The 22111-nt window shown below is 51.6% G+C and overlaps 1 protein-coding gene and 1 long non-coding RNA gene across 2 annotated transcripts in view; one reads left to right on the top strand and one right to left on the bottom strand.

Annotated features, from left to right (window-relative positions):
* Positions 1–1516: 1516 nt before the first annotated feature.
* LOC122215140 lies at positions 1517–17556 on the bottom strand. Its single transcript, XR_006200262.1, has 3 exons — positions 17505–17556; positions 5740–5931; positions 1517–1583 (listed from the first exon to the last, which is right to left on the bottom strand). It is a non-coding gene; the product is annotated as an uncharacterized LOC122215140 (long non-coding RNA).
* The window catches only part of LOC122215128 (sperm acrosome-associated protein 7-like), a 19113-nt gene continuing 14540 nt past the window's right edge, over positions 17539–22111 (top strand). Inside the window, exons 1-2 of the mRNA XM_042930281.1 lie at positions 17539–17738; positions 21237–21299. Of these exons, the coding sequence (XP_042786215.1) occupies positions 17579–17738; positions 21237–21299 (223 nt within the window). The 5' untranslated portion in view covers positions 17539–17578. The remainder of the gene's footprint in view (positions 17739–21236; positions 21300–22111) is intronic.

Below are 22111 nucleotides of genomic sequence, written 5' to 3'. Positions count from 1 at the left end.
GACAGCGTGTTTTTTTTTGTTTTTTTTTTTTCAACGTTTTTTATTTATTTTTTTTGGGACAGAGAGAGACAGAGCACGAACGGGGGAGGGGCAGAGAGAGAGGGAGACACAGAATCGGAAACAGGCTCCAGGCTCCGAGCCATCAGCCCAGAGCCTGACGCGGGGCTCGAACTCACGGACCGCGAGATCGTGACCTGGCTGAAGTCGGATGACAGCGTGTTTTTAATCTCTTTTCAATTGGTTTGGTTCGACACATTTAGAATAGGAAGAGCCCACATAAGATAGAGATTTCTGACGTGTCCTAAAAAAATGGAGCCACCAGGCCATCCCGGGCTGGCACACGTGTGAAAATTCCACTGTCACCAAAGCTGTCCCTAAGTCCCTGACCTTCCCACCTCACCTCACCTCACCTCACTGGTCCTTAGAGCCACTGAATTTGCACCCCTGTCCGCAAGCCTTTATCGTCTCCTTTTAAATCGATAACAACACATGAAGGCTGGAGGGGAAAATACAGTAAAATAACAAGACAATAAAATTCCACGCAGGAGTGTATCCGCAGGTGGAAACCACGTTCAGAGCAAGCCTTTTAGGGTAGACAGGTTGCTTTTCGCAAAGCCCTTTACATGATCACGTGAGGAAGTTTATCGGAGTAAGACATTGAAAAGGGGGGCCTCACCGAACGGAAGGTTATGGTCTGACATCTCTGGAGGGTCCTCTCTCTCTGTCCAGTCTGGGCCTCGCGCACGAGAGACGTCAGTACGTGTGGGCAGGTCCTCGTCCATCACACCACGTACACGTCCTGTCTTTAATCGTTCTTTTTAAATCGAGGGAAGGGTCACTGTTTCAGCTGCGTTTCAAGTTAAAACCAAGACTAAGTGATGTCTGTCTGGGCTTTTAAAGAAGTCGCTGAGGTTTTTTTGTTTTGTGTTTTTTATTTTTTTACTGTTTATTTATTTTTGACAGAGACAGCGTGTGAGTGGGGGAGGAGCAGAGAGAGAGGGAGACACAGAATCCGAAGCAGGCTCCAAGCTCTGAGCTGTCAGCACAGAGCCCAACACGGGGCTCGAACTCACAGACTGCGAGATCATGACCTGAGCCGAAGCAGGACACTTAGCCAACTGAGCCACCCAGGCGCCCCAAGAAGTCACTGAGTTTTAAATTTGCAAGAAAACTTTTTGCAAGAAAAATCTTGCATTTTTAACACTGTAAGTAAATGATGGTGACCTCATTTTATCATGATAGCCTGGAATATATTTCCCACACACATGGTCAGCAGGGCTCCATCTGGCTCTACACACGTAGCATCCTGTGTGTTGTGTGTGCATGCAGACAGAAATACTATGGAATTAGGGTGATTTTGAAAACAGAATGCAAGCCGGGCAGAGGTGGGTCCTTATGCTTCTTTATTTACCAGAAGCAGTGCTCCTTCCAGAGCAGTGGCCTCAACCAAGGGCAACACGTGGCAGTGTCTGGAAACATCCTTTGTTGTCAAACTAGTCTCACGGTGCTGCCTGCACCCCACAGTGCCCAGGACAGCCCCACGACAGACAAAGACCCTGCAAAAATCCTCTAGACGCCCTGTTCTGGAAACATAAGGGGTGGAGAGTTAATTATGTTAGAATCTGAAGCAAATCGCTCGTTTGCATAACATACGTGAAGAAAATCGTCCTTGTTCAGAACTATTCAAAACAGCCAAGCTCAAGATCACCTGCTAGTTGCCCACCTTCTACAGAGAGCCTCAGGAATAATGGACAGGGGCTCTAGAGCCACGTTGTTGTCCACTTAGAAGAAGCATCCAGCAGAGAGGGTAATCCAAGAAGGGGGGGAGGGTAATCCAGGAGAGAGGATACTACAGGAGAGAGGGCTAACTCAGGAGAGAGGGATACTCCAGGAAAGAGGGGTGCTAAAGGAGAGAGAGCTGCTTCAGGAGAGAAAGCTATTCCAGGAGAGAGGGATACTCCAGGAGAGAAGATACTACAGGAGAGAGGCTACTCCAGCAGAGAGAGCTACTCTAAGAGAAAAGAAACTCCAGGAGAGAGGGCTAGTCCAGGAGAGAGGCTACTACAGGATAGAGTGATAGCCCAGAAGAGAGGATCCTCCAGAAGAAATGGATAGTCCAGGAGAGAAGGATACTCCAGGAGAAAGGGATACTCCAGGACAGACGATACTACAAGAAAGAGGCTCGTCCAGGAGAGACAACTACTCCAGGAGAGAGGGATACTCCAGGAAAAAGGATACTTCAGGGGAGAGGAATTCTCCAGGAGAGAGGGTACTCTAGGAGAGAGGCTATTCTGGGACAGACAACTACTCCAGGAGAGACAGCTACTCCAGGAAGAGAAGGATACTCTAGGAGAGAGGGATACTCCAGGACAGATGGTTACTCCAGGAGAGAGGCTATTCCAGGACAGACAACTACTCCAGGAGAGAGGGATACTCCATGAGAGAGCCTACTCCAGAAGAGAGAGCAATTCCAGGAGAGAGAATACTCCAGGAGAGAGGGATACTTCAAGAGAGAGGAATACTCTAGCACAGAGGATACTATCAGAAAGAGGCTACTCCTGGAGAGACAGCTACTCCAGGAGAGAGGGATACTCCAGGAGAGAGGGACACTCTGGGTTCTGTTCTTGAGAGACAGTGGGAGGGACAGAAGAGTGCACAGGTAAATGCAAGCAAGGGCGCCTGGGTGGCTCAGTCGGTTAAGTGTCCAACTTCAGCTCAGGTCACGATCTCGTGGCCTGTGAGTTTGAGCCCCACGTCGGGCTCTGGGCTGATGGCTCAGAGCCTGGAGCCTGCTTCCGATTCTGTGTCTCCCTCGCTCTCTGCCCCTCCCCCATTCATGCTCTGTCTCTCTCTGTCTCAAAAATAAATAAATGTTAAAAAAACATTAATGCAAGCATATTCATCATATAAGTGATTTTGTAATCAAACACGTATGGAATCTTTCATTAACATTTCAGTCAAATAAAAATACCCCCCACGTTAACAAAGCTCACAGTTTTAAATTATTTTAAAACATCATGAAACTCATTCACGGACATTGGACTGTTGCTTACCGACTGGCTCGTCTCTCTCCCCTGGGCACCTCCCCTAGGCCAAAGCCCCTTCCCTTCCTGCACCCCCTTCAGGGAGCAGCTTCCCACCTGCTCTGGGCAAGGGGGTGGATTTGATGGAAACCAGGAAATACTTCCCAGAAAAAGTTGTGCTCCCTGAGTTTTTGGTTTTTCTTTTCAATACAGAAGTAAATCTCCTCTAGGTGCTGATAACATGGTATTGGATCTCGGTTCTTACAGTGGAAAAAACGCCGAATCCACTCTAAGACTGGATTTGTAAACTTTTGAATACTTTGGAATCGGTATTGTAACTTCAATAAACTTCGTGACCCTATTGTGACAATTTGCAGGGAAAGCAGTTTCCTGGAACAGGTGCTAGACGGTTCTGAGAGCGTTGCACCCTCGCCGATTGGTGAATGAGCACCCTCCCGAGGGAGCTCTTCCGCGTCCAGTCCGGAACCCTCTGCAGAGCCACCCTTTCCGAGAGGGGCGGTGTGGGCACTAGACTCACTCCCCCCCACCACCGAGGGCCCCACACGATGTGCGTGTGCATGCACGCAGGCTGCCCCCCCCCCCAGGGCCCCACGAGGTGCGTGTGCGTCCACAGGGGCTGGAGGAGCTCAGCGAGGCAGTAGCTTCTTGAGGTTTTGCAAAGTTCTCCCCATGTCTCTGTCTGTCTGCCACACTGGGGAGCTTAGAACTGCAGAAATGTATCCCCTCGAAGTTCTGGAGGCAAAAGTCTGGAATCAAAGTGCTGACAGGGCTGCTTCCTTCCGAAGGCTCTGGGGAAGGACCCTCCCTGCCTGGTCCAGCTTCTGGTGTCCCCAGGCTCCCAGGTTTGTGGCAGCAGCCAGATCACAGCAAGGAGAGTGTGGCAAGGACCAGCAAGGAGCCCTCTCCCAAGTCCCTTCGGACGGCGGGGGAGGCAGGGTAGAGCAGGGATCACATATCACATAGGCCCAGCTGGGGAAGAGTGGAGGTGGGGGTCGAAGGGCAGCTACCCTTGACCCTTGACCCTCTCCAGACCTCTGCCCTGCTGGCCTTTGGGTGGAGGCCTGTGATATGGATGAGGCCTGCTGGGGGCTAATCCCGTCAAGCTGAGCAGTCACTCTCCCCTGATGTTGATAAAAAGTGAGGACCACAGGAAACTCTAGATCTTTCTGCAGTCGATGCTCTCCCGCCCACCTGACTGCAGCGAGGGCGTCTGACGGTGCAGGACTCTGTAAGGGGAGCCGAGGTTTTAAAATAAAAATAACATGTGACAGGGTGTTTCAACAGGTTGGGTTCCGAGGTCACTGGTTCAGGCCGGGACCAGGGACAGCTGGACGGCGGGGCATGAGCCCGTCAGAGGAGCCCAGCTGACACATCAACGCCTGGGATTTCTGCTGCTTCCTGTGGGGCAGGTGTCTCCCCATGTGTCACTGTCACAGCTGAAACGGCCTGAGGAAGAACCACTCCACCCTTTCCAACAGGGCGGGTACCCGGCATCCCTGCAGTGAGGTGCCATTACTGAAGGATTTGTCATTTGCCGAAGAGATGCACATCAGAGAAACAGCTGTTGATGGTGAACAAATCTGTTTTAGGAGCGCAAGGAGGAAGCCAGGGGGCAACAACATGTACAATACAAGCAGCTCCCGGGGCGACTGGGGGGCTCAGGGAGTGAGCATCCGACTTCGGCTCACGTCACGATCTCACAGCTCATGAGTTCGAGCCCCGTGTCGGGCTATGTGCTGACAGCTCAGAATCTGCTTCAGATTCTGTGTCTCCCTCTCTCTCTGTCCCTCCCCACCTCGTGCCCTGTCTCTCTCTCTCTCTCTCTCTCTCTCTCAAAAATAAACGAACATTAAAAAAAAGAGAGAGAAAATGCAAATTCTACATAAACTTAAAAAAAAAAAAAGTAGCCACCTAAATGATCATTCTCTTCATGGAGCCAGGATTTGAGAAGTGGGGCTTCATTGCAAGAAAATCAAGACTTAGTCACAACGCAGCCCTCCTGAGAAAGCCATGCCTGGAGCAGAGCACGGTGCAGACATGTAGCGCTCAATAAACAGCACCCGAGACAACGGCAGAGAGCGGCAGCAGCTGGGGGACAGGACGGAGTCTGAGCGAGGACGCTCAGAGCCTCAGATGACTTGCTAGAGGTCACCACCAAAGCTCACCTCCATTCCCAAAGCACATGTCACTCATCGGGGGGAGGAAGCCCAAAGCATTTGGTGCTCACTCTGGGATTTTTTTTAAAACAGACACACAGAATTTAAAACCTGAGCCATAGGGGCGCCTGGCTGGCTCAGTCGGTTGAGCGTCTGACTTCAGCTCCGGTCATAATCTCACGGTTCGTGGGTTTAAGCCCCACGTCGGGCCCTGCGCTGACGGCTCGGAGCCTGGAGCCTGCTTCGGATTCTGTGTCTCCCTCTCTCTCTGCCCTTCCCCTGCTCATGCTCTGTCTCTCTCACTCTCAAAAATGAATAAATGTTAAAAAAAAATTAAAAAACAAAACAAAACAAACCTGAGCCGTCAAAAGATGACCAGAGACATAAAATAAAACCCTCCTGGAAAATTAAGCCTAATGTCAAGGTGATCGATTTAAATTCATTTGGTCTATTCCATGATTCATTCCAGAGGTCTGATTTCTGCTAGTTTCCAGATGGCCAAAACCAGTTACTTGCTTTATTCACGAGCAGGACTTTACCTTTTGACCATAGTTGTCATTTGTGTTGGAGGTGGGGGGCAGAGTCGAGAGGCAAGGATTTAGGAGCTACATCTGCAAAAACATCTCAAATGTGACAGCCGTATCCACTGAGAGGACTTTGGAAATCGCTCTGAGGCTCGGCATGAGTTCTGAAAGTCATCCACACGGGCGTTGGATCAGTTCATCTTTCTGCTGTGAGACAAACAGGAAGAGGTAGAGATGAGGGGCTGCCCTAACGAAGACTGATGCTGTCTTTCCTCAAGGGTCCCCCTGGCGGCCTGGGCCCCTGTCAAGCGAGAGGCCACGGTGCCCACAGAAATCCCGGTCAACCCTGCAGCCTGGGAGCCAGGCAAGGAAGGACACGGGGCTTCTCACTGGGCCAGTGGACCGCTCCCAGTCACACCATTACAATTCGATTTCACAGAGGGGACGAGTCCGCGGAGCCCTCGGCGGAGAACACACGGAGATGTATCCTGGAAACGGCAGAGGAGGTGTGGGGGCGGCACAGAGTGACCGTCCGGACAGCTGAATGCAGCCGGGGCCTGGGGCAGCAGCTGTGCTGGGCTTATGTGCCAGGGGACAGCAGCAGGGACCCACGGTGCCACCAGGGAGGCGCGGGACACAGACACACAGACCGCGTACCGGTGTGCAGACTCACACCTCAGAGCACAGGAGGACTCAAACACACGCTGGGACTGCAGCCAGAATTTCGCTTAGGAAACCCCAGCGTGCTAGCCAGCGTAAGCGCTCTGAGTGGGAGAGCCGCTCTTCCTCGGGCGGTGCAGGGAAGGGGCTGGCAGAGCGGGCCACAAAGCGCTTGTCAAAGAAAATGAAGAGCCGCGAAGAGAAGCGGCGGCGTGAACGGGGGCTTTGCTGGTGGGGAAGCGCCCCTGAGCCCGGGAAGAGCGAGAACAGTGGGAACCCGTAGCCTGAACGCGATTCAGACCCGAGACGCGGGCACAGCTGAGCGCGTCCGGCCCGGAGGCCTGTGGTGTCCCCGGAGCGCTCTTCCTCTGTGCCATTACACACTGTATGACCCGGCCACGCGTGCAGCGGTCACATCCGATGTGGCATTTAGACTGTGATCTTGTTTTTACCTATCAAGAACCAAACCCAGATTGTAAACGATACAGGCTGGTACTTCTTCGCTGCTTTTCTATCTGGCGACCGGGGTGAGCTCTGTCCGCCTCTCGGGCCCCAGCAAGAAGCCGGCCCCGTATGGTCCCAGCTGCAGATATACAACATTGTCTTTATAGCCCCACAACTTTTTTGACACGTTTTGTAACATCTACGGAGGGGAGTTAGCCACGGAACTATAACTGATGACTTCTTTGGTTTGATTTTGTTCCGTTTTGAGTTTAGCCTCTCTCTCCAGGCAAATAAAACAGTCTGGCTCACATTAGACTTGCCCCCAAAGCACCTCACTCCTCTTTCCCTCCTGTGCTGATGGCTCGTGATTATCCTCACCACACAGATAGCTCTTAAATCTATCTTCCTGTAGGTTCTTTTTTTTTTAAAAAATATTTATTTATTTTGAGAAAAAGAGCAAGAGTGTGATTCAAGGAGGGGCAAAGAGGGAGGGAGAGAGAGAATCCAAAGCCAACTCTGAGCTGTCAGCACAGAGTCTGACGCGGGGCTCGAACTCATGAACCGTGAGATCATGACCGGAGCCAAAATCAAGAGCCAGACGCTCAACTGACTGAGCCACCCAGGCACCCCAGTTCTTAAATCTGTCTTCCTAGACCCCAATTCTTTCCTGAGCTCAAGCACTGCAATTTCTACTTGCTTTCCTGTGAGTCCAGGTTCGCTGATCAAAGAACACTCTCGAGTACTTCCCATGCTTCCCTGCAGTGGAGAAGTGAGCGACACGGAAAGTCCTGAAGCCCACAGAACGTAAACGGCCTGCGTGCAAACTCAACACGTCCAGTCAGGCAGGCAGAAACCACACCGACTGTTTCGGTTCGGGGACCCAATTCCACAGGCGACGGAGGCCGGAAAGGCAAATGAGCAGAAGGTAAGATTAGTAGTTGCGGGAAGTGTCTGCCACCCCCAGGAGCTGGGGACCCAGGAGAGGGGGGGCAGTGACCCAGCAGCCTGGTAGCATGAAGGGTGACTGACATGTGGCCAGACCAGGACAGGGGACGGATGGGGAAGCCACAGCTGCTGGCTAAGGGGGCCTGAGAGAACCAGAAGCAAGCCCCCCCTCCCTCCTCCTGCCTTCCGACCCCTCCCCTGTCAGGAGAACCCAACAAGACCGTGTATACCTGGGATGTGACTCAGCCGTCCAGCCCCGTCGCCACAAAGCAGGGAAGAAAGGGGTGAACAGAGAGGCTGAGCGACAGTGGGTATGTAACGCCTGCCCGACCAGCTCTTCCCTACGACTTCCTATTTCAGTTCCTGGCACCACAGTCCTCTAAGCAGTGAAGGGATCGGTGTCTTCATTCACACGCAATCAGCGGTCCAACCCCAGACAGCCCCTGCAATTTCCCTCCTCTCCGGGCTCAATCGGGGGACTGAGAAGCACGATTCTGAGTTAGCACACATTTCCGCTCAAAGCAAAGAAAGAAACTTCTAGTTATACTTCAGTCACAGTTATGTCCAATCAATGTACAACATTGCAAAACTAAAAATCGCCAGGAGACCCTTATTACTCACATCAAAGACCTCAACGGGACGCATACGCACTGTCCTAGATGACCCTGTCTACTAAGTTAGCAAATTACTACATGTCGGGTGAAACGCCCGTGATTCCTGACGCATGTCCCAAAGGAGGATCTGGTGTCTCCCGTTTCCCGTGAAGCCAGGTGTCGGCAAGGTTTGCGAGTGCCTTTTGCACGTGGCTTGGTCCCAGGGGGTGATTTCCAAAGACGGCTACAACCGTGTCTCCCGTTGCACGTGGTTTTTTTTTTTTTTCTCCCTTAAACCAGGTGACAGTGACACCTCTTCTATCAAACCAGTAGTTCCCGCCACTGGACTCCAGGCAGACTTTGCAACAGTCTTGACCAAAAGAGTGTGGCTGAGCTGACGCCATGTGACCTCTGAGGCTGGATGATGCCGGAAGCAAGTCATGCGTCTCTACCTGGCTCTTTGGGGACGCTTGCTCTGGGAACGCGGCCACCATGTTGTGACGAATCCCAAACAAGCCCACCAGTTTCTAAACTTCTGTCAAAGTGCCTTTGCACGCGGCCCTCACCTTTATCTGAGCTATCGATTGTTTTGGACATGGATGTGGCTGTAATTATATCCCCAGTTAAAAGAGGATTCTTTCCTATGGCTCTTATTTAACAGCTTCAGATCATGATTGTCTCCAGCTTCTGTAAGTTGAAGTCAGTTGAAGACACAGACAGGAAAAGAATCATGATTCTTGATTGTCAGATCAAGATTGTCTCCAGCTTCTGTAAGTTGAAGTCAGTTGAAGACACAGACAGGAAAAGAACTCAGCCTGGTCTGATCTCTTTTGTTTGACAACAGAAGACAGACTCCAGTAATACTTTAAGTTAGGTTTTTTTTCATCAAATTTTAGTTAAATAAGCGATACGGAGGCATTTTAAAGCAATTCCAGGGGTGCCTGGCTCAGTTGGTTAAGCCTCCAGCTCTTGATTTCGGCTCAGGTCATGATCTCACGGTTCACGGGATCGAGCCCCACGTTGGGAGCCTGCTTGGATTCTCTCTCTCTCTCCCTCTGCTCCTTCCCCACTCTCTCTCTCTCTCTCTCTCTCTCAAAATAAATAAACATTTAAAAAAAAAAAAGGCAATTCCAAAACACACTAAAACATCCTAGATACACCAGCGTTCCCCTTGGATACCGCCCCATCCCTGCTCTCTTATAGACCGGACATGATCTCTTCAGGTCTTTTATGCCTGAGTCTCTCCTCTCATAGAAAACACAGGTGGTAGTTAAACCACGTAGTGCCAGGGCGCCTGGGTGGCTCAGTTGGTTGAGCACCCGACTTCAGCTCAGGTCACGATCTCATGGTTTGTGGGATGAAGCCCCATGTCGGGGAGGGGAAGGGAAGGGGAACCCGCCTAGAATCTTCCCTCTCCCTATCTCTGTCTGCCTCTCCCCACTTGTGCTCTCTGTCTCTCAAAAATAAACAAAAAAAGGTAGTTTTTGCTATAACACGAAGAATATCTTTTATCACATCCTATAGTTGGTTATTACTAACAGATAGAAAAGCTACGTATTTGAGTCTATTAATTTTATATCCATCATCTTGCTAAATTTGGGGGTAAGGATTAATGCTATTGGAATATGAAGATTAGATAGTGGTAATCTTTTGGAATGTTTTATTACATAAGGTACAATGCACCCATATTGTGTTCTTGATTTTGGTAGATATTTCATACTTGTGTAGGAGGAAGCCATTGTTTGCAAAAACTACATACTGAAATATTTGGGGGAGGGGGGGTCAAGCCCTCAACTTACTCTAAAACGGTTCAGGAAAAATGTTTTGTCGTATGTACAGTTACTTGCAATTTTATATAAGCTTACGAGTTTTTTTAGTTTATTAGAAAGCATTTGGACATGCCTGCTTCCAACGAAGTGAAGACTGAAACAGAAGGTAGCAATGAAATCTTTCAGCCGAGAGGTTTTCAAATCCATGTAACGGTGCTAGTTGCCAATTCAGAAAAGTGAAGATGCCTGCAGGTGAGGGGGCCACTAGCTAACTCAACGCCGTCTCCCCCAGCCTGTTGGTCAGGTAGTGATGGCTCCAGAACAGCCCTGTGTGCACTCAGCCCCACCAGGCACGGCTTCTTGTCTGCTGCTTTCATGGCTGCCTTTTGCACTTGACTTTGCTGGCAGCTTGAATCCCATGATCAGCTGCCAAGTAAGATTATTGTGTCCTGGTCTCAGCTGAACTTTTTCAAAAACAATTGAGAAATGCTCGTCCAGGGCAGGGCTGGACCAGTGACTTTATGAGCCCCTTCCATCTCTGCGATTCTGGATATAAAAATTAGGTAATGAGTGTCTTGGGGATATTAATTCCTGTCAGCTGCTTCCCCTCCCCCGTCCACCTGCTCCAAACAAGGAAGGGGCTGGAAAGAGAGCTCCACACTTGACCCAGCTCAGCTTTCCGGGCAGTGGATTTAAGGGAAGCCTTTAAACAGGAGCTCCTGTCGCCTCCTCCGGCAGTTTCTGCGGAATTGTCTACTCGGTTCAAGTCAGATTTTGGGGTTTTCCTTAGGACTACCCTCTTAAGAAACACCGAACGCTAGTCTCATAAATCAGTTCGGTCACATTCAGAATTTGATGTCTTTCGTACACATAGAGAAATGGAATATACAAATGGAAGTGGCCAGAACGTATATAAAAATAGAACTTTGACCCACAACCTGCAGCAGCCTGCCCAGGAAACCAACCCATTAACTACAATAAACACCCCCGGAAGCCAGCATGCTGTGAGTCAGACCTGAAGGGGCCAGATGGCCATCTCTAGTGACAATCCAGGAAGGTATACAGTAACTTCTGGAACGATCAGCCCCAAATGGCCAGGGCTTGATCAATAACTGACAGCTTCCAGGGCGCCTGGGGGGCTCAGTCGGTTGAGCGACCGACTTCAGCTCAGGTCATGATCTCCCAGTCTGTGAGTTCGAGCCCCATGTCAGGCCCTGTGCTGACAGCTCAGAGCCTGGAGCCTGCTTCAGATTCTGTGTCTCCCTCTCTCTCTCTGCCCCTCCCCCACCTGCACATGTGCTCTCTCTCTCTCTCTCAAAAATAAAAATAAAGATTAAAAAATTAAAATAAATACAAAAGTAAATAATAACTGGGGCGCCTGGGTGGCTCAGTCGGTTAAGCGGCCGACTTCAGCTCAGGTCATGATCTCGCAGTCCGTGAGTTCGAGCCCCATGTCAGGCTCTGTGCTAACAGCTCAGAGCCTGGAGCCTGTTTCAGATTCTGTGTCTCCCTCTCTCTGACCCTCCCCTGTTCATGCTCTGTCTCTCCCTGTCTCAAAAATAAATAAAATGTTAAAAAAAATTTTTAAAAAAAGTAAATAATAACTGACAGCCTCCCTGACTTGTGGTCCCTGTTTCAACTCAGGACCAACCAGGGAAAGCCAGATACGATCCCCTAACCAGTCACATGGCACGCCTGCTCCTACATACCACGTCCGAGGTCTCCGGGCCAGCACCTGCCTCCATCAGAGCACACCAGGGCTGTCCCCTGGTCCACTGCAAGCCCTCCCCTCCCTGCCCGCCTTCAGTCTGTCCCCCGTGCAGGTGATGATGGCCAATGCCCTCCTCTGTAGCCGCTTCTGAATAAACAGCCTTTGCTTTTCTCATCTGGGTAGAGTTTATTTCCACAATATTTGAAGATATTTAAGCTTTGACCCCCCCCCTCCACACACACACACACACAGAAGCCACAAGGAGTGTGGGGCAGGCACCCCTCTGTGTCCTGAAAGACACAAAACTTCAAAGGACCCACCTGACGATCAGGATCAACACCAGAATTAGGTCATGTGAGTTTCCACCCTGGGTCCTTTCCAAGACACTCCTTGATGTACGTTATAACTTACTATTGTTAACTTATATCCTGAGGCTACACTGAAAATCAAGATTCTTGAAGACAATTTAGCAGGTGATTTTTGAAGTTTCCGTTGAATTTCATACAGGGTCTTTAACTCTATCAAAAATCCCTTCCTGACACTGTGCCAGTGGAATAACCCTAACCTCCATCTCTCTGAGTGTCAGGGAAACACGAGTTAAGACCACCCAGAAATGCGGAGAAGGACTTGTTGACAAGACTCCCCTGCAGTGAGGTGCAGCCTGGCGTCACTGGAGTCCCGCCTGCCACCAAGCCCTGAAGTTCACCTGCACGCTTTCACCAGCGTGCGCACTCTGGCCTCCAACTTGGCCATGGAGCTCCACCATCCATCACCCGCCACCCTCCACCCACCACCCACCAATCACCATTCACCACGAGCCCGGCCTGCAGAGAAAGCTGTCCTGTCATTCAGGTGAGCGCACCTGCTGAGTGGCCACTATGCTAGCCTCCGCAAGGGACACTCAAATGTGTGAGCTGTCACTCCTGCCACTTGTCATCAGCTCACGGGTGAAAAAGCATAATCACTGTAGCACGTTAGACGGAGGCATCTCAGCCTGCCCTCTGAGAACAGACAGGGTCCCACAGATGGGCTTACGGGGCTGTAAACCCCTAAACTGCGTGCAGTACCAGCTGTCAATGTGCATTTTCTGGGAAGAAATCCTAGTATGTTTGCTAAAGGACAATTTTTTAAAAGTAAAAGCATGACTCGCATAGAAAGTATCAAATGAACACATGACACATATTCTATTTAATTCGTTAATTAATGAGGGAACCAGTAAGATGTTGAGGAGAAATTTAAGGAGGAATTTAACAAAAATTTCAAGTACAACACATTTATGGTAATAAAGGAATACTGAGAAGTAGTCACAAATAGATGCAAAACTAGCAAAACCGTCCAATATCTACAGGGCAATAATTGATGGCACCCCACCTAACAGAATATGCATTTCTACTGGTAAGAATTATCTGCATTCTCTCAGTTTTCTGTATAAGTTACAGAGTTGCAAAATAGCTCAAAGCCAGTAAAACAGCGAGATCGCCTGAATGGCGAACTAGACAGGCACCACCAATCCCGCTTTTATTTTTAACCCATGTCAAAGTCTTTCTGAATCTTTCCCTACAGTCTTCCTTGTGATCATAATAATATCACCAAAGATTACTACCAGTCACAAGGTCAGGTTGGTCTCATTAGGCTTGGCCTGACTGTTTATATAGTTGCAGCAAGAGTGTTAATTTGCCTTGTCAACGGGCCATGATAAAATTGAATCAGAAATTAGCAACCCACCACAGAAGACAACACCAGGTCCAGACGGTTTCACGGACAGATTCTATCACAATTTAAGAAAGAAATGATAGCATTTCTGCACAATCTCTTCCAGAAAATGGAACCGATTCTAGAAGGTCAGCGTCACCATAAGACCAAAGCCAGGTAGAGACATTTTAAGAAAGGAAAGCTACAGACCAACATTTCTCATGAACACAGATACACAAATCCCCAACAAAATATTAGCAAACCAAATCTAACTATGTTTGAAAAGAACAATATGGGGCACCTGGGTGGCTCAGTCGGTTAAGCATCAGACTTCGGTTCAGGTCATGATCTCACAATCTGTGAGTTCAAGCCCCGAGTCGGGCTTTGTGCTGACAGCTCAGAGCCTGGAGCCTGCTTCGGATTCTTTGTCTCCCTCTCTCTCTGCTTCTCCCCCCACTCACACTCTGTCTTTCTTTCTCTCTCTCTCAAAAATAAACACTAAAAAAATATTAGGGGCAACTAGGTGGCTCAGTTGGTTAAACATTTGACTTCAGCTCAGGTCTTGATCTCACAGTCTGTGGGTTCAAGCCCTACATCAGGTTCTGTGCTGTCGGCCCAGAGGCTGGAGCTGCTTCAGATTCTGTGTCACCCTCTCTCTCTGCCCCTCCCCCACTCATGCTCTCTGTCTCTCAAAAATGAATAAACGTTAAAAAAATTATTTAAAAATTTTTTTTAAATTTTTTAAAAGAACTGTATACCATGGGCAAGTAGGATTTACCCCAGGTATGCAAGGCTGATTCAACATTCAAAAATCTATTCATACAATCTGTCACATCAACAGGCTAAAGAAGAAAAATCATACGATTCTATCAATTAATGCAGAAAAAACCCTCCATTTTTTAAGTCTCATGTGCCTCTTGCATTGAAGGCCACTGACTTAGAAGATGCTGGGTTTAAATTAAAGACTGTGGCCCATCAACATTTGAGATGATGCCTGAAACTCGGCTGAGAACAGCAGACTGCTGTCGCCTGATAGCCCAGAACTCCAACCATTCATTAAAACCGGGCAGTGTTAGAGGACACTGTGGTTGGCGAGGTCCTGACAGATGCTCAGGGACTGCCCACAGAGACTTCCAGTTCTGCAATATGTGTATATTAATTAATTACATTTCAGGTACACGAATTTAACCTAGGCAAGGCTGAACATCTCTTCTGCTCTGACCACTCTTCCCTTGAAACTGAGAGACTCTCAGGGTACAATGTCACCGGAGGGAGGAAGTGGAGAATCTCACACCTGCGCCCTCAGGAAACCGAAGCTTGAGAACTGACATACTGATTCCCCAAAAACACGGGACTTTCGGAAAACCGCAGTCACCTCCTGACCGATGAGCGCCACCAAGAGTCTCTGCCCATCCCGGAGCCGGGGAACTCACTGCTGGGACTCGGGCTGGACGCCCCCTCTTGGCGCTCCTGCCCATCCGTGACCATCACCACCCCAGACCTTCCACGGGGTCGTTGCCACCTGCTACCGTGTGTGTGTCCCCAGCTGCTGCTCCTGAATGAACACAGTTTCTGGTCACTTGAACCTGCCTCAGTTTCCCTCCGTATTTAAGTTGACAAAACTTTACAATGGTGGTGACTCTGGAGAGAAAAACATTTCATTGGAAAACTGTGGCACACCCTGTGCACACCCAGGACTGGTTCTGTTCATTTTCGTCAAGGTTTCGTTAAGTCCCTGTCACCTGGACTGTGTACATATATAAAAATCACTACACTGTGTACCTTAGATGCACACGATGTTATATGTCGATTATATCTCCATAAAACTGGACTGGATCCTGAATTCTAATTTCCTCCCAATATCCAACCACCACTCTCCAAACCAAAGTTTCCGATTTTTCCCCTGCTCCTCTGTCTCAGAACTGCTAAAAATTAAACCTGTCCTTTTCCGGAAGCCCTGCAAATAAAAACAGGACAGCTCGATACAAACTTCAGAGAAATGACTGACACAGCTCATGTCTGGACAGCCTTCCCATCTGCTGCTGTGGGGACCACTCAGAAAGTTCATGTTCACTGGGGCATCTGATGACATCACCAGAGACGATTAAAAACTACAAGCCAGGAAAATCCGTCAGATTCCCGGCAGCTGCCATCACTCCTTCTGAAGATGCTTTGAGCCCGAAGCCTAGAAATCTCCAACGACTGCCCACTGGACTCCGAAACTGCCTGTAGTTTGTTCTAACCATTAACCTTTGTTTTTATTTGTTTCCATTCAAATACCCAGGACTTGGTTCAATGGGTATGTGACAATCTTCTCTGGACGTGAACCTTGGGAAAGTTTCAGACGGGAGAAAGATGAGGCTCCAGACAAACCACTCCAAACTATGTCACTGTGGCACACTAACTTAAGCTGAAGGAGTTTGAGAAAATGTCCAAGGCAGGTAGGTCAGTCAGACCTCTACCTGCCTCACCCTTGCCCCCTAAAACAGGTCATAAGAATGTCATATGAGAAGCATCCTCCTTACACCCAGAGGAAAGGAGTGTCTCTATCTCTGAAGACAAAGGTAAGCCCAACAAGAACCCCAACAAGCATGCCTCACTGTTTCCCAGGGGTCACTGCTCTCCCATGCCTACACCTGTCCTGTTCTTCCCGCACTGCCCACTCCTCATCCAACCCAGCATAAAACACTCAGCAAACTGTGGGACCCAAGGAATTTAACAAAAATCCCCTACCCCTGGACAAGCAGAGCAAGACTAACTCCATTTTGTGCTACACCCACCATCTCATGTATAACCCCCACATGACCTACTTATTGCTTAAGACACTCCCCGACCCTAGTCAAGCCGCTGAGCACACCCTTACTGGAAACCGGCTCATATAGGAATGCGGAACCCCTAACCGCCAAAGAATGGAAACCCCGCCTTTTGCCCGCCAAACTTGCACGCCAATTCTTAAACCCCGCCTTTTGCCCGCCAAACTTGCGTGCCAATTCTGACCAGAGTGATAGGCTAGTTCAAACAGTTACTATAGGGTAAATTGTAATTCAATTGGCCACCTGCGTGTGGACTGACATGACTATGCAACTTTCTATGTGTGTTACAATCTCATTGGCCACTGGCCCCTATAAATCTGCTACGCCTCTTAACCTAGGGGTCCAAGTCCCTGCTCTGCTGTGTCGGGTATATTTGGGCCCAAGCTCGAGCTTGCAAATAAACCCTTGTGCTTTTGCATCGGTATCGGCTCCTTGGTGGTCTCTCGGATTTGAAATCGGGGGCATTACAAAACTGTCTTCTTGACTTCATTTCCATATGCCATCTTCTGTGTCTTTGTGTCTTCACACGAAATCTATCTTGAATAAATCTTTCTCCTATTAACCTGTGACTGTCGGTTTCATTTTCAGACACAGCCAGGAACCACAAAAGAGTCAAGGAATACTTTCTTCCACCTACAAGGGCCAGAGTGACCACCGCTGTAGCCCAGGGCTTCCCAAATTTCTTGTGCACAGGTATCTTCCTGGGATCTGGGGCAGATTCAGATTCTAATTCAGGAGATCAGAGCTGGGTGCAGAGAATGCGTTCCTAACAGGCGTCCAGGGGCGAGGTGGACACAGATGAAGGATATGCAGGACTGGAGAAGGAAGCGGAGCCCAAAACAGGTGTAAGTAGATGGGCTCCCCAAGGCCCAGACAATCTCCCATGCCTTCCCCGGGCACAGACCCTGAGCATGACACTCCCTTCCCCGCACACGTGGCAGGATCTGGTTCACTTCCCGCAGTAGCATCCCAGGTCCATGGACACCACCCTCTCTGTACACAGGAGAGCCTAGCTCACTTCCTGCCGTGACGTCACACGTCCCACGGACATGGCCCTCCCCGCACAGGGGTCAGGACCCCGCTCACTTCCTGCCGTGACGTCACACGTCCCCGGACACGGCCCTCCCCGCACACGGGGCAGTTCGCCACTCACTTCCTGCGTGACGTCACAGGACCCTGGACACCACCGTCCCTTCATAAGGGGCGGGACCCTGTGCACTTCCTGCCATGATGTCACAGGACCCTGGACATTCTAGGGTATCCTGGAGACCAAGGTCTTCAGGGCATGCCGGAGGGAACATGGCAGGAGACAGAGGAGTGACCCTGTTTGTCCTGCTGCTGTCCTGCTGGCGCCACGCGGAGCCCCAGCCCATCAACACGATTTCAGGTACAGTCACAGGTGGATGGCTGTTGGGCGCGTGGGAAACGCATGTCTCCCTGGGGCTGAGTCAGGCCCCTCCTCACCTCCCCAGTTTCCCATCCATTTCTGGGAGAGAGTGAAGCGAGTTGAACACTTTTTCTACCTTGAAAGTCCTTTTCAAACTCCAGAACCCCATGGGGAAGGAGCGTATGCGATGTATTTTCACTTTTTATCATAGATGATTTCTAGGGTGCCTGGTGGTTCAGTCGGTTGAGCGGCCGACTCTTGATTTGGGCCCAGGTCTTGACCCCAGGGTCATGGGATCCAGCCCCGCATTGGGGTCCGTGCTGAGTGTGGAGCCTGCTAGGGGTTTTCTCTCTCTCCCCTCTCTGCCCCTCTCCCCTGACCATGCACATGCTTACTCTCTCTCTCTCTCCCTCTCCCCCTGAACTAAGGAAACAAAGACAATTTCTAACCTCCTGAAAGTCGAGGGGCAGCACAGAGACCCTGTCGCCCCCCACCGTCCACCACCCTGCACTTCCGGCACACACACACTGCTGCTGTCCCGGGACCTTGTAGTCCTGTCCAAATGGTCTTACTGCTTCATGTAAACCTTTTCTTGCTAACGTGAGGCGGTTGTCCCTTGCATGCCAGTGTCATGAAGACCCGGACAAAATTAACGGAAGCCTGCACAGCAGCTCATCCCGGCTGCACCCGATCCGCCGTGGTCCCCGAATGCCCTTGTCAGGGAGGGTGCCGATCACACCCAGGATGGCCCCCACGTGCCTCTGGCCCCGGCCCTCCCATGCTGGCCCCTTCCTTGTGGAGGATCCGAGCAGGGACAGGCCGGTCGGGACGGGATGGGACTCTGTGACTCCCCAGCAAAGGATGGCAGGGAGGGGGTGCTCTGTGACCCCCCCACCCGACTTCCTGCCAGGAAGCTCTATTCTCAGGCCACCCGGCCACTCTTACACCTGCCGCACAGGTCACCACAGATGGAAGGAATGGGGCCGAGATGGTCCTCCAGCCCCAGCTCCCAAGGATGGCCGAGTGGACCCTGAAGGCTCACCCACAGGGTTTGAGAGGCTCCTCTGAGAGCAGGACCATGGGTGCTGCCCGAGCCAGCTCTGTGTCCCCTCCTGCCCTTGCCACGCCCACACGTCCGGGGGGGGGGGCGGCGAGGGGGGGACGGGCCAGCTGGCCGCAGTCGGGCCAGAAGTCAGGTGGTCCTGAAAGGACTGAACATCCCCAACTTCCTTTTCTTCAGCAAACTGAGCTCTGAGACGCTTCCCAAGGACAGTGTCCTTTGCGACTCCGTGGGTGCGGAAGGGGCTGTAACAGGTGGGGGCCGTGTGTCCCCCATGGGAGGGCGTGTCCCTCCAGGCTGCTCCTTCCTGCTCAGACTGTCACATGCCAGTGCCCTCAGGAGGTGCTCCCAGTGCCCAGTGACGGAGCACTCCTCCAGCCCTAAGCCAGCCCGCCCCTCCCCGACCTGGTCTCCTGTCCAGACAGGGACACCATTAGGTGACCGTCATGGTCTTCCCGGCTTGAAAGACCGGTTAAGGGCAGTCCCTAAATCATTTTCTGAAAGGAAACAGTGGGTTTCCTTATGGGCTTGCGGCTGGGGCGCAGGGGCGCGGGAGTACCCGTCTCCGGGGGTCCCAAACAGACCAGCTCCGGCTGCTGACAAAATCCAAAGGTAGAGACAGTGGTGGTGACACGAGAAAGGAGTTCATTTCGGTGAGGCCAACAGCCAGAAGACAGCGCGGACTGGCGTCTCCAAGACTGTCTCCAAATGCAAAGACCCTTCCAGGTTTATCTGCAGAAATGTGGGACAGAGGCCAAGGCACAGGCAGATGGACAGGAAGGGTCATGTGCATCATTGTCATGGGGTCCATCACGTGTGGGCTCCGGCCGGCTCAGGCAGTTTCCATTCCCATCAGAGGAGGCTTTGCCCTCTGAGTCTTGCTTGAGTTAAGGGAGAAACTGGAAATGAGAACTTCATCTATTAGAAAGTTTGCAGTCAAAATGGGGATGGTTGAAGTCCCCCCTCTCTGGGGGCTTACTGCCTCCGAGGGCACTGGTGCCATTGGCCAACGTGAGCCGCCCTGACCACGAGGAGAGACGGGAATGGCAGCCATGGGCCTGGTTTGCCTTGTTTTCCCCAAATTAACCAGAGCACAGCCGCAGAGGTCAGCAGCGAGCCCTTCCCGGTGTCCGGGATGCGCACTGTGCAAATATGGAGGAGTAGTCAGGGATCCTGGTAACTCCGGCGCCCGGCGGTTTGAAGCCGAGAGACTGTCAGTCGGAGGTGACAACAGGCGAAACACGCCACAGCCGCCACCGTTGACAATGCACTTTGAAAACCGTGCGGGTATTCTAGAGCATAAATATTTTTCTGCACACGCTTGCTGCCTGACTGGCACAATACTCCCATTATAATCACGGGACAGACACAGAATGAAAAGAGTATTTTTGACAAAGTGCTCGCTCGACGCAGCTGTGCCCATTCTTAATGACTCATTAATGCCTCATCCTCTGCGAACTGTACTTTTGTTTGCCTCGTTGCCGGGAGGTCAGCACACTGGGAAGCGATTGTCATCTCCGTGCAGACCTCCTTGCAGAGATTTCCGCATTGTTCTAAGCCCCGCGTGCAGATGAGGCCATTGGTATGCAGATTGTCCGTCATTAAAACCATTTGAAAATCAGCGTCGTCACTGGTTTACTGTTGGAACGAGAGTCTGCAGACGCCTGCGAGCTCTGTGCAGCCGGGCAAGGTGGCGCTGCCCAGCGGGTCCCGGGCGTGCCCTCTCCCCTCCCCGGGGGCGGGAGGGGAGGCTGACCTTGACCCTGAGTCGAGGAAATGGACGAGGACACCCAGCTCTGAGCAAAAGGAGTAGTAGGGAGCCCCCGGCTGGCGCCGCTGTGCGGAAACCCTCACTCCATGCACTGTCAGGCCCCCAGCGAGGCCAGGGAGGCTGGGGGTCGGGCGTCCAGGGATCCCACGGAAGTCTGCCGTCTGGCCCGGCCGGCTCACCCCTGAGACCCCGTGCCTTCCCTGTAAACAGACCACCTGGAATCACTCTGCTTCTGAAGGGGAGAGAGCCGGTGGCCAGTCTCTCTGGGACCCCCTCCCGACCAGAGAACCCCCACCGTTCCCCAAATCACGTCCCTAAGCTCCCAGAGGCACCGGCCTCTGGAGCCCTTCAGAAAGGATGTGCGCGTCCCTCTTGGTTGGCTGTCCGTGGAGCACGTGCAAGGGCAGTCATCCCTGGTGCCAGGACGCATGTTCCCTTCTGAGGGACGGTGCCAGCGAGCACTGCCCCACACGGCAGGAGTCAGAGCACAGGGCACGTCCCTCTACCACACGGCCACCTTGCCCGCCACTTTCCGGATGAGAACCCAGTCCTGGGAACCCCTTGCAGGCCTCTCCCCCCTGCAGCAGGCTGGTGGGTGACGCAGAGAGAGAGATCAGTGCAAATTCAATGAATTGTTAAAATGTTAACTTTTCTATTTCTTTTCTAGGTCCACGTACGGTACTGCCACCAAATTTAAAAAATTTTGATGACAACGTGGCTGCACTATTTGGTAAGGAAACTCCTTGTATCAAATGTCTGGTCTGTATTTGGAGGGGTGGCTCGTCACACAAGGTGGAGACATGCGATTTGGTTTGAAGCTAGAATCACATGCCTGTGGCCCCACACAGGTGTGAACTTAGCCAGACTTGGAAGGGCGAGGCCTCGTCAGGTGAACTTTCCAGCAAGAACGGGGCACCAGCAAGTCCGAGAGCGGTGGAGACAAATGCTCCCAAGTTTCCTGGGGGCTCTGACCGTCCCGGGCCCCGCAGGACGATAGTCCTGACACCAGCACCCCCTTCATCCCATGGGCCGACCCCCCAAAGTCCCAGCCACTGTGGAGAAAGAAAGGATGAGTCACTGGGATTTCTGATCAACTAAGCCCAGAAGGGGAGCTGAGGCTCCCACTCTACCCACCCACACTTCTCCCGAGTGGGGACGGGAGAGTAAGACATCCGTGTCTCTGGAAATAAGTGAGGCCACCGCGTGAGAACAGCAGGGGCTGCCCATTCAGAGCTCCCTGTAGCAGGGCGTCTGCCAGGCCACCACCATGTGCATGTGGCAGAGACTCAGGTGAGTGGGGCGGGGAGAGCTCAAGGTAGAAAGGAGGTGGCTGGGGGCGGGGACCGTGGGGGAGGTGCTGGCCCAGGACAGCTTGGGGGGTGGAGGGGGTGGGGAGGGTTGGGAGAGGGCCTGGGGGAGGTGCTGGCCCAGGACAGCTGCGGGGAGGTGCTTGCAGGGGGACAGACAGCTTAGGGGAGCCCTGAGGGAGGCCTCCACCTCAGTCCCCAACTGTACTAAGGGCTTTCCACATACACGGCTTTA

Source organism: Panthera leo, chromosome A1 (genome assembly GCF_018350215.1).
Source record: "Panthera leo isolate Ple1 chromosome A1, P.leo_Ple1_pat1.1, whole genome shotgun sequence".
NCBI lineage: Eukaryota > Metazoa > Chordata > Mammalia > Carnivora > Felidae > Panthera > Panthera leo.
The sequence above is the reverse complement of the archived record's forward strand: the minus strand, read 5'-3'. Positions and strand labels throughout refer to the sequence as shown.